Below are 14268 nucleotides of genomic sequence, written 5' to 3'. Positions count from 1 at the left end.
GCGCTCTAATAGCAATACGGAACTATGCAGCTCCGAAAAAAGTTAAGTTTGGGATTTTATATGTTACTTTTAAAAAATATACTATTATGTTGTCTATGGAGCTGTCAAACCTTAATGAGATTTTAATAGATATTTAAATTTGAAGAACGCGAGATCGTATCACCAATTTGATAAAATGCTGTCTGGTGGCGACACACGCTCGCAGAATAGGACTGACAGATCGAGAAGACTGGGCAGGGCTCCATAGAAAAGATGGAGAATTTCTTGTGCACTAGTCCCGCATTGGCCAGACTACGTTGTTAGTATGGTGGTATGATACACTGGAGGAGGTATCGATAGTGAGGCCGCAGAATCTGTTAAAATTCTCGCCAAGCACAGGCATCCTAAAGGATGACTACTTCTCTTGGACTTATCATGCGTGGCTTATTCGTATACCAGTTTAACTAAACCTAATCTAGTTCAGCAGGAGTGTCGATTTATGCTCCGAAAAAGGTGGTAACGGTTTGAATGATATAGAATCTGACCTAACAGAAACATCTAACCTAACTTTCTTTCCATTGAAAGTAATTTTGTGAAGTTTGCTTCAAAGCTTTTGAAAAGTCTGTATTTTAAATATGAAAAAAATATATTTCTACACAAAATTTCATAATTATTTTTTTTCCAATGTCTGCGGCGGTGGATATGTAACCAACGGTTGGCGATCCTTGGGTCCTTGAAAAACCATTACGGTTACTGTTTTGTCTTTTGTTGTGCCACCACCTACTAATTGCGCTTCCGCACCGACGCAGTTCGTTTGTGTTCTGCTGCGACATGGCAAGGGCAAAATAACGCTATCTCTTCGACTGCTACTGCACATCTGTGTTGTGCTCCGTTGACAACTTGTTGCACACATCTGTGGTGGATTTCGTTGACTAGTTCCTGCACACATCTGTGGGGAACTCTGTTGACAGTTTGTTGGATATATCATTGGTGGATTCTGCTGACAGCCAAAGGCACCCATCACTGGCGGTATAAAGTTTACCGTATTAATGAGTGGTGTACCGGCATGCGCTCCACCACAGTTCATGCTCGTTTGGGGAACAGCACATTCTCTGCCATCTATCGTAGATTGCGCAGCAGTGCCTGCAGTTTGCTCACATGGAGACCCGCTTACTGCTACTGGCGCACGCAAGCAACCATCTGGTTTTGGTGGTTGGGTACAAGCAAATATCGGTGGTCCGCGTTTGTAGAGTTTGTACAGCAACAGTATAAGTAACATAATAAAAAATAATGTGAAGACTAGCAGGGCACTGCCGATAGCGTAGAGCATCTGAAAAGAATTGAAACCAATATTAGAGCTAACTCATAACTGTATTGTAATCTTACCAGTAAGTCTTCAAGACAACCGCATTTTGAAGACTCATTCATTGCACTACGTTGACCACGGTAGCAGGGTACTGACTGTAAAGTTTTAGTGTACATTCTCAAATTTTTATCCAGCTTTTCGCTCAATGTAGCCAAGAGATTAACTTTCGACAGCGCATAAAATTTTTCGAAGACAACCAACTCACTTTGCGCACTCTCTAAAAGTTTTGTAAAATTCTCGTCACTCTTAGGCTGTGCATGTTGCTTGAGCTTGGTTAGCACTTCGTTCAGTTCGGTAGCGACAGGTACAAATGTTTTATCGTACAAATCTGTCCTGGCGGCCTTTGGTATGGAATTTAGTTTGCATGAAAATATGTCCACGCCAGTTGTATTCTCTTTGTTGTACTCTTTTATGTAACCTGCGTAGCTCGTATAGTCGTCGTTAGTTATGAGACCTTGTATGTCGCTTTCGTACCACTTTTCTTGCGGGAATTCCACCACAACTTGGTGGCTATTCGTGGAATTGTCGTGATTTTTCTTGATCTTTGGTAGCATGCGCTCGATTTTGGGTAAAATATTCTCCCGCATTTGCTGAGTGGTCGACAGTTCCGCATTTTCATAGTCGTAAGCTTTGTCGGCATTGATATTATTAACTGGATCACAGCGCCAAGGTTCAGGAATGCGATAAGAAATTTCCCTGTGAGTTGATGAAAAGAAAGAAAGGTAAAGCATGAATTTAATCGAAATAACTATTTTAAAGTAATATCAACCATACCGAAGATCCCGAAGTTCATCCTCGTGGCAAATTCCCGTATGCAACACCATGGCGGGCAGGAAATGTAAGACTGTTAGCAAGGCTAGTACAGGTATGGTCAATATGTTGAGAAAAAGAAAGCTGGAAGACAAAAACACAATGGTTAAGTAATCATTACAGACAGTATTCATATAGTTTACACACATTTTGAGCATACAATTCGCGCGCGCATAGTAACGGCAAATACCGAATCCGAGTGCCATTAATAAAATGTAAGCAAGCTGTGTTGAGTAAAAACTTTGAAGTAATTTTAGAATATTTGACTTCCATATACTCACGGCAGCTGTTACAAAAAACATAGCCATCGCTAGATACAGTATGGGATTCAGGATTTGTGGGTGTTCCGTAGATGATCTGTCGTCGATGTATGGCTTTGGAAGCTGTCGCAAAGTTGGCGCTAGAAAAGTATTAAGAAATGTGTATGAGAGTGTAGAATAATTGACTTACTTAAGTATTTTGTTTAAACTTACTCTTGAATAACCCATTTTCATTCACATATGCATTCGGTGTACTCTTCGCTATAGATTTTTGCAGCAGTGAGATATTCTCATATGCCTTCAATAGGTACTCTAAGTACTCATACGAGTATAAGTATTGCGTATAGACTGAATTTAACTATTTTTCATGAAAAATTTGACATAATTTTAACTAAAACTTTAATTCTTTTTCACTAAAAACCTATTCACTTACGTGCCACACATTAATGCGCTCTCTTTGCAGCATTTTGCTTTCTTTTAAGGACGTATTTTTGACGTTTGCTTGTAGAAATATGAAGGCTTCTCGCACAACTGTGCGTAGTACTGCAAAATTGAGAAATAAAAAAAATATCAGTATTGAAATATATGATGATAAACTGTGTGAGAACTACAGGCATTTATTGTATTGTTAGAGAAAAAGTCATAACTCCTAAAAGTTACTAACAAAAATTACACAAGCTAGCGCTCTTTCCCTAACTTAAGTATGCGAATCCCAACTTATATCGTACGTATACTTACAATCATCCATTTCTATGCCGAGTATTACCAACTCGTAGGCATAATCTCTCAACGACTGCAGAGCAGTTGAATAAAAGTCTCCATTATTGTTTAAATATTTGAGTTTTTCAAAATTTTTCTGCTCAGTCCTGGCTATTGTCTGCTGCCAATCAGCGAGTCCTGGATAGAAAATAAAAATTTTAGAACAGACCTCAAATGAAGTACACTTATGAAAGGATTTGGTGACGATATAGATCATAACCAGAAAGTGCTCTCTGAAAAAGCTTTTCTAGAACGCTTTCTCAGAGCGTTTCGGCAACGAAGATTGTTTCTCTCCTGAACTCTTAATCCATACTAACTTACCGTCAGTTATCACTTTGTTGACTTCTATAGAAAACTGTGTGGGATTAACTTCATATTCCGCCTGATTCATATAATTTGCATGCTCATCGTCTAATGCTGATCTGGCGGTATCCCTAAAAATTTTAGAATCATTTTTGGTTCTGCGTAGTAAAAAATTCGTACGAAAAGTCAAATACAAGCCAATGCTGTAAGATAAATATTTTATTAAGACATAATACAAAAGTTTATATTAAATACGTACGCAAGTGGCAACAATAAAAGCAACAACATGAAAGAGGTGAAGTAAAGACAACAACGATGCCGCTTCTTTGTAGATTTTTGTAGACCCCTGACAGTACAGCATAGCCAAAAGAGCCTAAGAAATAATTGATAAATAATAATAATAGCGATAGTGTGCGAGTCATAGTAAATTTATGTTTTCGGATATTTTCGAACATTTTCGGAATACTATAAAACTATTGTTATTGCTTAATACAACGACTAGGTGTTATCATTTTGTTGCAAAACTATTCTAAAATGAGTTAGAAACCTTTGGAGTAATTCGGAGTCAGTTATTTGCCTATAAATTGAAGTTTTATATCAATTTTTTTACAAATACGTATTTTTGTATGAAAATGATAAATTTCTCTAATAAATAATAATATTCTAAAAAGAAACATAAACATATGTACATATGTACATATGAACATATGTATGTATGTATATTCGGATATTTTCGGATTACTATAAATTGATAATTATTGCTTAATACTACTACTAGGTGCTATTATTTTTTTGTAGAACTATTCTTTAAACTAGTAATAAGCATTTTAAATTTTCGGAGTAATTCGGAGTAGCCACTATATTGAAGCTTTACATAAACGTTTCCTTAATTTAATATTTTTCTAAAAGAATCGCAAATTTTCTCACCAAAAAAGCGTCGTTAACCCCGCAATGACCAATAATACGATCAGCAGTGGAAACTTCGCCAGCAACTCAAACCAATCATATTTTACGACACGCGGTCCAAAGTCACCATTCTCAACATAACCCTGTGGTATCTCTGCGAGCTCAAATGCATTGAAAGCCCAACCGGAGAGGCGCATAAAAAACTTCGCTACACCACAATCGCCGTCGTAATGATATTCGGGGTATGAAATCATATTTTTTTGCGCGCTTATTATTCCGAGACACACTTCGAAAGTATTTTTTCAGAAAACGAACACAAATTTGGAAATAATATGAGAAAGATTTGTAAACAAATTTCAAACTCAAAAGTCTTGTTACGAATTACAATTTGATTGTATAATGTAAAAAGGGAAATCGTTGCCACGTGACAAAAAAAAAAAGAAGTGAAGGGAACTCTTTAAATTTCTGAAGATTTGACATCTTTCTAAATCAAATAAAACTTGTAAGAAGTAAAAAACAGAATGCATCAAATCAGCTGGAGATCGACTCCACCTACTAACACATATCCACTAACAGGGCACTATGTATCACACAATCGCTCTAGTTTCTATAATTACGGCTTGGCGTCTATATGAATATGCTCCGTTTTGCCAGAAGTCCAGCTTACGCGAGCGCTCACTTTCCAAAGACACACCGCAAGAGCTTAAAATATCGAAACAGCGCACTATAATTATCCGACTTGCTACTTATAATTTCCGGCCAAGCGATGGATTTTATGCGAAAATTGAAAACTATACAGTAGAAAGACATAATGCTTTTTGTTATTGTTATTTGCTTTCTTGCATTTTTATTGTTGCTGCCTGCAATTCGATTACCGCTTTGTACTACAGCTGTGGCAGTCGGCAATTGCACGCTTGGCATGAGCCAACACTGCGCCGCTTAAGCGAACGCGCCCACTTCGCACTCCCCGACGTCCCGATGCTGCGCAGTGTGGCAGCAACAATGACATTCGCCGGTTCATTGCTTCTGCGTTGAGGTTAACGAACAATTGACTGGTCAATGGGGCGGCAGACTGGCTGCTTCTGATGGTTGTGTCAATTTTCAAACGACGCATTGATTTTTTTCTAGCCGCCGAGTTGTACAAGTACCAGCGTGGAGGAAAAAATCGCAGAATTCGCACGTTGCAAGCAATTGCAATAAAGTATTGGGTGGATGTGGTCAACTGGAAGTGCGATAGATTGCAGGCGACTCCGAAAATCCATTACAGTTCAATGGCTAACACACCCACAGAGCCGCACACACGCACACTTGCCATATGCCACATGAAACATTCGCTTCCATGTTTGCATATTCGCATTGGACCGCATGTTGCTGCTGCCGTGGCGAGTCTGATTTTCAGCTGGTGCAGCATTGTTTATGCGGGGAATTGACAGCAACGCGTGCAGACCAACTGGCCTCAGCGGTGCTCGTCATTGCCAGCAGAACCACCTTGTGCAGCAATGCGATCTTCATCCTCTCGATCTGGTTTGTTTGTGCGCATGCGCGCTTCACTCGTCAAACAATCGTCAGCACAGACAAGTCATTGTGTTGGCTATACGACTATCCGTACCCCCGCTATTGATGTTGTTGTTGTGTCGTTGTCAGTTTTTGCTTCTGTTAGACTTGTGCGGATATGTTATTGTTTTTGCTCTTGTTAGTGCTATTGTTGTTGCATTGGTTGTTGCTGTTGTTTGCAGTTGTGTTGAGTTGATTAGACTTGTTCACTGACTTTCCCAAACCACCTTTCGACGAAATGTCAATAAACATAGATACGCTGTGGGTCTAGCGGTCAGTCGCGCTGATTGCTGTTTGTGAATGATTTGCGGTGACCACCATAACGATGTTGCCAGATCATGTAAATAATATTTCTTTGTCCTAATGCGTTGAAGTCCTTGTGGAATCAACGTACATAGAGTCAGATGACTCAGTCGAAACTTATTTTACACCTATTCTGCTGACTTCGGAACCACGAATAGCGGTGAATTCAGTGAAAGTATTGTTGTTGTAATATAAACAGAAAAAATTTCAACGCATTTTTGATGCTACTCAGTAGACAGTCCTTGGCTGGATATAACTGTGGGATCGTTCGCGTTACGTAGAACTGACTGTCAAACTGTCCATATGTCTGATTCTAGGGATACAGTAGTGGGGATGGCTCTCGTTAAGTAGGTTTTCACTTTTTTTGTGAATTTTGGCGAAGGTTTAATCAGTTTTTCAAGGTAATGACGGCAGAAACCTTTATTGAGATGTTTAGTTGAAGAGCCCAAACCGCTTACCGTCGTCTTCAGCCGATTACGACTCCTCTTTTTTGGACTTTTTGTTCTTTTCCGCAGAGGCACCAGCACCAGTAACTGAAGCAGAGGCTGCAGAAACAAACTTGCTGGGATTCTTGATGAATTCCTTGATGACAGAAGCTTCCTGCCAGAATCCATTTTAAGGGGGAGGAAAATAGCAAATCTTGGTGCGACGTTGTGCGAAGTTTCCATGATCTAACATCTGCTGTTATTACGATGTTTCGATTACGAAAACTTCACATACTTGAAAAAGCTTAATAGGTAATGCTTAAAAAATTACTTTCACAGTGCTTGAGCCTTAAAGGAGTTGATGTTTTTAGGTTCGGTTTCGTACAAGATAGATATATAAGTAAAATTGAGGCTATGTGACCTATGGTCTATAGTGCCTTCCCCTATATCACATATGGTCACAAAGGTCCAGCATCCTGAACAATTCTGGGAGCCTACTGGGTGCGAGGTGATGTGATCCCTGTCCATGTAGATGAAATCTACTTGAGTCTTCTACTGCAAGTTGCTGGGCAATCCCAAATCAGGGAATTCTGGAGTTTCCTGTTCCATGTGGCGGAACCGGCAGTTTGTGTAAGAGACTTTGCCCATGTTGGACAAGTGTTTCCTGAGCCTGCAGTGTCCTGTATAGAGCTCGCAAGCAGCCGGAATTTGTCCGTTGGAGCTTGATCATTCCTTTAAACTTTGCCAGGTTGTACCTGCCCAAGAGTAGCTTAGCATGGCGCATTCCTGCTGCCTTCTGCCAATGCTGTGCTCTCTCCACTCTCTCCGTCATTCGCAGCAGCTCTTTTATAGTGTGAGACCCCACTGCAATGCTTGATTCTAGCCCCACCAGCGTACAAGCAACCCCATAGGCTTTGGCTAGCGAGGTAAAGTGTCTGAAGCCTTAAGGAAGCTTATGTTTTCGGGTTTGATATCATTCAAATCACTCTAAGGTTCTGGCTAAAGTGTCTGTTAACCCTTGTAAAGTGTCTTTCCAGAGCTCGAGCCTTAAGAAGGCTGCTGTTTTCGGGTACGGTATCACACAAATAACCCTAAAGACGCTGGCTAGCGAAATAAAGCGTCTGCTAACTGTTGTGAAATGTCTTTTCCAGTTAAGATGTGTGGTTTCGCAAGTTCCTTCTATGCGCCATGGCTATTGACACTATTTTTAGGACCCTCGACAGCCTCAGTTTCAGTTTTTGGTTGAAGACAACACTCGTACATAAGCGAGTACTCCACTAAGTGCTTGCAATATGAGCACGAAAGCATTCCCTACAAAAATGAAAGAAAATTTTTGTACTCATATTCCAAAAGTGTGGCAACTTCAAACTTAATACCGTCTTCGCCTACCCACTGCCAGTCAACAAACAGCGCAAATGTTGTTAACAACTGGTTGACTGACCGTCATCCATGCTACAACACACATACATACATAAATTTATATAGACAATGCCATGCCTAGCGCTCGTAATCACTGTCGTTATAGCCGGTTGTTGCTGTTGTCGCATTGTTAAGTGGATTTTCGTCGCCCATGAGTGGTGGCGTAGTTTTCATATTTATTTTTGATGTGATTTAGATTCGTTTAGACAGGTGAAAGGCTAAATTGTCAATTTGCAAAAGGCAGTCAGCGGGACGACCAAACCAGTCAGCGAGCGCGCACAGCCAACAGTAAATAGAGAATAGAGCAAAAAAAGCAACAACTACAACAATAACTGTAATTGCAGTGCAGCGAAAAGTGGGTCGTCGCTCTTATAGACCCACACACACACATTTATACAACTTTTGCATTCGTGTCGCTGCAGCAGTTGTTGTTGCATGCCACCGCCAAATCATTGTTGTTGCTGCTATCGCGCTACGCTAGCGCTGTGGCTTTGCCATCACCAAGCAGCGGGTGAGTGAGTGAGTGACTTGTTCCACCTTCAACGCGTTATGAGGCGAGAAAAAAATGCCAGCAAACAACCGTCAGCAACAGTTAGTTACCCACTTCCTCTGCCGCAGGCCATATAGCCTGTCTGTCTGCTGCTCTAGCAGCCAAAGACACGCACACTCACACACACACATAGAGTGTTGTGCTTGCAACCCACTCTGCTGCCTGTTGCCCACCCAGCCCAACTGGTTGACGCTTGGCTGTCAGTGTCAGGCGGCATTGTGTTGTCGTCGTTAAGTGGCAGTGTTGCCAATAAAAAGCAAAGCAACTAAAACATCACCGGGCAGTCACCACCGAAATATGCAGTCGCATAAAAAATAGTTTATTCCCGTTAATAATTCAGCAATTTCTCGTTGCACATCGCTCCTACAGCGCATTGCCGTTGTTATTGGTTATTGCTGTTTTTTTTCCGCTCGTTCGATGCATCGCAAATTGGAAATTTATGAAAATGAGTTAGTTGTTCATTTTCCGCTTATTGTTTGCTGTCTACCAGGCTCTCGTTGCAGTTCGTGTTGTTGCTGTTGTTGTTGTACTTGTACTGGAAATTTTTTGCTAATTTTCATTTATATTGAAAGAGAAATTGATTTTTGACTTTTCGTTTACCGAAGTGGAGCAATTTGAATGTCCTTGTTTTTGTTGTAGTTTGGTCCCAGTGACCTGGAAAGCAGATAAGCCAATTTGCAAAGTGGAAAAGTTAAGTATTTATAATTCTTAGTAGGTGAAATTCATGTGGACGCGTTGCAGGCATTTGTGGTTCTAGTAGTTTGTATGGAAAACGGATGTTCAGCAGTGATTTCAGCGCAAAAGTGGACTTAGAACCATTAAAGCACTGGTAGTGGAGTTTACAAGCTTTTTTGGTCCAGAAATGATTGAACTAATATTCTCTTAAGTCATAACTGCTCAAAAGTAATCATTACTACTAGTCTCATGAGGAAGTAAGAGCGCTGTACATGTATCGCTCTAAACTGCTTCGAATAACTTACCATCCTCTGTAATATGAAAACACCTAGCATCAAACACGCTGGAGATGGGATTCAGATGTCGAAAACGTTTCGCTTTTACTTGTAGCTCTGTCAGCGGGTCTTAACCACCTCTTTTGAAATAATCTCTTTGAAAAATTGCTCGTTTTTCTCTTTCTGTTCTTGTTCAGGCGCACGGCGCAAAAATAGTTCCTTTTTATATCAGAAATCGATGACTACTCCTCATGGACCTAGTAACTGAACTCCATCTGGTATCGTAAAGAACTAAAACTGGTCTACGCATGGCTTATTGACTTGCCAGATTAACCTAACCTAGCCAATATCAGGAATTTCTACGAAATACTTTTCTTGGAAGCTTCTTTTTAATCCGGCAACACAACCCTTCGAAAATGTATTGATGAACTCATTGCCGGTGGGATATCCAGTCTACGCCCAGCTCGGTATCATAGAAGTCGTATTAAAATTCATAACTATATAGTCCAGTAATAAAAACTTTGGAAACTCATTGCATGCGGGAACATATGGTGTTTCTTATTAGCCTCTTTTACACAAAGCCCAATCAATTTTAGTTGCTCACATTTTGTGCGGTACTTTCTAATCTTGGCTACTTTTTAGAATATTTTTATTGTCATTCCGTGATTCTGACTTTATTCTCTAGACCGTTTTTCATACAAGAACTTGAGTTTGACCGATGAGTTTATATAGCAACTATGTGCTGTAGTTTTCTGATCTAAAAAATTTCTTCTGACTTTATAGCGATATTTTGTACAAAAATCTGAACCAAATTTTGTGAAGATATCTTGTCAAATAAAGAAATTTTTCATACGAGGACTTGAGTTTCAACGATCAGATTTTATGGCAGCTATATGCTATAGTTGCCCAATCTGAACATATTCCGGCAAGTGAGCAGCGTCTTGATGAGAAAAGGACGTATACAAAAGAAGACCAGATTGCATATACATATACAGATGGTCATGGCTAAATCGACTCAGCTCGTCACGGTTATCTCGATTGCTGAGCAACAACTCGAAAATTATCGAGATTTTCATCGAAAAACTATTTTCAGCGATAAGGTTCATTTCTGGGAGAATGGCTTCGTCAATAAGCTAAATATGCGTTATTGGTCAGGCAGCAATCCACAAATACTCCATGAGTCACTATTGCATACCGAAACAAGTAAGGAAGGGCTAAGTTCGGGTGTCACCGAACATTTTATACTCTCGCATGGTAAAGTGATAATCGAGATTTCATTATCCGTCATTTACATATTTTTCAAATACCGTATTTGTGTAAAGTTTTATTCCGCTATCATCATTGGTTCCTAATGTTTATACTCGTATTATATAAAGAAGGCATCAGATGGAATTCAAAATAGCTTTATATTGGAAGAAGGCGTGGTTGTGAACCGATTTCAGCCATATTTCGTACATGTCATCAGGGTGTTAAGAAAACATTATATACTGAATTTCATTGAAATCGGTCTAGTAGCTCCTGAGATATGCTTCTTGGTCCATAAGTGGGCGGCGCCACGCCCATTTTCAATTTTTAAATAAAGCCTGGGGGCAGCTTCCTTCTTCTTCCGTAAAATTTAGTGTTTCTGACGTTTTTTGTTAGTCCGTTAACGCACTTTTAGTGATTTTGAACATAACCTTTGTATGGGAGGTGGGCGTGGTTATTATCCGATTTCTTCCATTTTTGAACTGTATATGGAAATACCTGAAGAAAACGACTCTGTAGAGTTTGGTTGACATAGCTATAATAGTTTCCGAGATATGTACAAAAACTTAGTAGGGCGGGGCCACGCCCACTTTTCCAAAAAAAATTACTTCCAAATATGTCCCTCCCTAATGCGATCCTTTTTGCCAAATTTCACTTTAATATCTTTATTTATGGCTTAGTTATGACATTTTATATGTTTTCGGTTTTCGCCATTTTGTGGGCGTGGCAGTTGGCTGATTTTGCCCATCTTCGAACTTAGCCTTCTTATGAAGCCCAGGAATACGTGTACCAAGTTTCATCATGATATCTCAATTTTTACTCAAGTTACAGCTTGCACGGACGGACGGACGGACAGCCGGACGGATGGACGGACAGACAGACATCCGGATTTCGACTCTACTCGTCACCCTGATCACTTTGGTATATATAACCCTATATCTGACTCTTTTAGTTTTAGGACTTACAAACAACCGTTATGTGAACAAAACTATAATACTCTCGTTAGCAACATTGTTGCGAGAGTATAAAAATTACAGTTTGGTGCGGTTAAAGGGCATGCGGCGTCAGTGGGCCGTACTTCTTTCGTGATGATCAAGACCGGCACGTTACTGTGAATGCGAATCGCTACCGCTCAATGACAACCCAATATTTTTGGCTTGAATTGAATGATATCGACTTGGACAATATGTGGTTCCAACAGCACGGCCCCATAAGCCGCACAGCGAATGTGACAATCGATGCGTTGAAAACCAAGTTTGGAGAACGTATTATTTCACGAAAAGGCCTAGTCAATTGGCCGCCTCGGTCTTGCGATTTGAAGCCGTTAGACTATTTCCTTTGCAGCTACGTCAATTCTATGGTCTCTGTCAAACAGCCAGCGACGATTATTGAGCTTCGTACAAATATCGAACGTAAAATTGCAGCAGTATCGGCCGATTTATGCTTGAAAACCGTCGAAAATTGGATTCAGCTTGTGGATTTCTACAAGCGTGCCCGTGGTGGCAATCCTAAAGAAATCGAGTTTTATACATAGTGGCATCGAATTTGTTTTATTTAGTATTTTTTTTTGATTTGTTTCACAGGAATAAAGAATTTTATTTTTTATGGCGTTCTTATTGAAAACTCTTTATATACACTTTTAGGATCTCTGACATTTCCTTTTGGATATTTTAAGCATCGGGGTATAAAAACCAATTGATGTAATTAGCTTCCTAATCTTTCATCGGAAATAGTCATATTGCCTTGGAGAAGATATATTAAGGGCGTTCGGTTAGGTTGTGTTAAATTGGATGGCTGATCCCTCAGCATTACACTGTTATGTACAGTCCTGAACCTATCAGAAATATGCTTAGTTATTTTATTTCTATTCCGGCTGTTTCACCAGGATCTCAAAAACTATGAGATCGGAGGTGTTTTGCCTTGATTGCGAATGCGAGACATTCAGGGAGGAAGTATTGAGTATATATCTCTACTTCATTCGAACAGCTGATGCGGCTGACATCCGATAAGATATTCAATATTACTGCATGAATCCCGATCGAAGAGAGTCCAGTTAGAACTACTACAACCATTGAGAGGTGAACCTTGCAGAGAGCGAGGAGTACCCTAGGCCTCTTATGATTTGTTATTAAGGACTAGTAAGTCAAGAGAAAATATGTTGAAAGTCCCTTTAAGAGAATAAAGTTTGTCTTTGAAATTTTAAATATAAATCTGTTGGGAACTTTAGATATACGTACGAAACGAGCGAAACCGTTCCACGAGCTTTCTAAAAGACTATAAAAAAATTTTGCGGTAGGTTGTCAAGCGTTGCTCTCTTAACAATTCGCATCCTGTAATTTGCTGTCAATGCTTTAACTTTTCACTATCATTTTCTTAAATTTCATAAAAAGAGTGAGTGCGAGAACCGATCGCTTTATGCTTCTGCACTCTTCTAAAAGTGTCCATGCAAATTAACTGGCTTCGTAACTAAATGGTACTTCCATGGCAGCACACATATATGCATTTCACTAACACAAGTGCACACATGTGAACGTGTTTGTGTGCGTTTTATGCAAATTCCTCTTCGCAGAATGCTCGTACCTTTGCCTTACGCTTCTGAACTGCTTTAAATTGCATCGTTTAATTTTTCCACTCAATTTAAGAAGCTATAGTCGCATATTACTTGGTACTTTGCCACTACTTGTAGCCTTTATTGCACGACACACACCCACGCACACACACGTATACACACGCATGCATTGCACTCATATATCTTCAATAACGCCTTTGTTGCAACATAAGGACATAAAATTAAGCACGACGCATCTGCATGCCACAGCCCGCTCCCTTTCATCAGCGCGGTGACAAAGTGAGGCGGAGAGTGCGAAATATGTCGGTAGGTAGCTAGGTGGGAATCTGTAGAGTAGCGGCAAGCTGAGCAGTGAACCGCTGCTGCTGTCATTTATGTACGCTTCCTACAGCCAGCTGCTCGAGCTTGTTTTTGCGAATTTTCTGAATTTTATATATTCAACTTTCGCTGAAGTGTCCTTGCTTTGTGCTGCTCAAGTGTCTGTCTGTCGGTTAATATACTCGCATGAGAAAAAGATCCGCCGCACATGCACACGTGTGCGTGTGTGTGCTTTTCATATGGATGTGGCTGCTAGTAAATTAAGCTATCAAGTGACGCCAACTGAGGGCGAGCTCTCCGGGTGTAGTGCGGCAAGAGTCGCTCCTTATGACGGTGAAGCAGCTTCCAGTAGTTGGTTCCCTGTGCAACAGTTCCGAACGGACTACGCAACTAGCCGAAACTGTCAACCATTCCGTTAGCCTGCTGATAAGTAACAACGACAACAACAACAGCTGCTGGTGTGCGGTCTGGTCAGTCTGGCAACACTTTAATATTCTCAGGGTGTAAAGTAATTACAAACGGTAGCTCTGGGCTACTAAAATTTCAAGTGGA

General features: G+C 40.2%; 1 protein-coding gene across 1 annotated transcript; it reads right to left on the bottom strand.

The window, feature by feature from the left end:
- Positions 1 to 649: 649 nt before the first annotated feature.
- Positions 650 to 4637, bottom strand: LOC120770798. The gene is made up of 11 exons (XM_040098377.1): positions 4405 to 4637; positions 3737 to 3850; positions 3496 to 3680; positions 3154 to 3312; positions 2849 to 2958; positions 2629 to 2773; positions 2437 to 2555; positions 2303 to 2379; positions 2120 to 2239; positions 1366 to 2041; positions 650 to 1309 (listed from the first exon to the last, which is right to left on the bottom strand). Exons 1-11 carry the CDS (start codon positions 4635 to 4637, stop codon positions 650 to 652), a joined length of 2598 nt encoding a protein of 865 aa, XP_039954311.1.
- Positions 4638 to 14268: the final 9631 nt, after the last annotated feature.

This window comes from Bactrocera tryoni, chromosome 3 (assembly GCF_016617805.1).
Source record: "Bactrocera tryoni isolate S06 chromosome 3, CSIRO_BtryS06_freeze2, whole genome shotgun sequence".
Taxonomy (NCBI): domain Eukaryota; kingdom Metazoa; phylum Arthropoda; class Insecta; order Diptera; family Tephritidae; genus Bactrocera; species Bactrocera tryoni.
Note: the sequence above shows the minus strand (reverse complement) of the source record. Positions and strands in the feature narration are given on the sequence as shown.

What these genes read in the sequence shown, in the direction of transcription:
- LOC120770798 (XM_040098377.1), bottom strand. Translation starts at nt 4,637, where the DNA reads ATGATTTCATACCCCGAATATCATTACGACGGCGATTGTGGTGTAGCG. An exon ending in AGCGCATTAATGTGTGGCAC is followed by an intron (nt 2,774 to 2,848) that starts GTAAGTGAATAG and finishes CATGAAAAATAG; the next exon opens with TTAAATTCAGTCTATACGCA. An exon ending in TGTTTTTTGTAACAGCTGCC is followed by an intron (nt 2,380 to 2,436) that starts GTGAGTATATGG and finishes TACTCAACACAG; the next exon opens with CTTGCTTACATTTTATTAAT.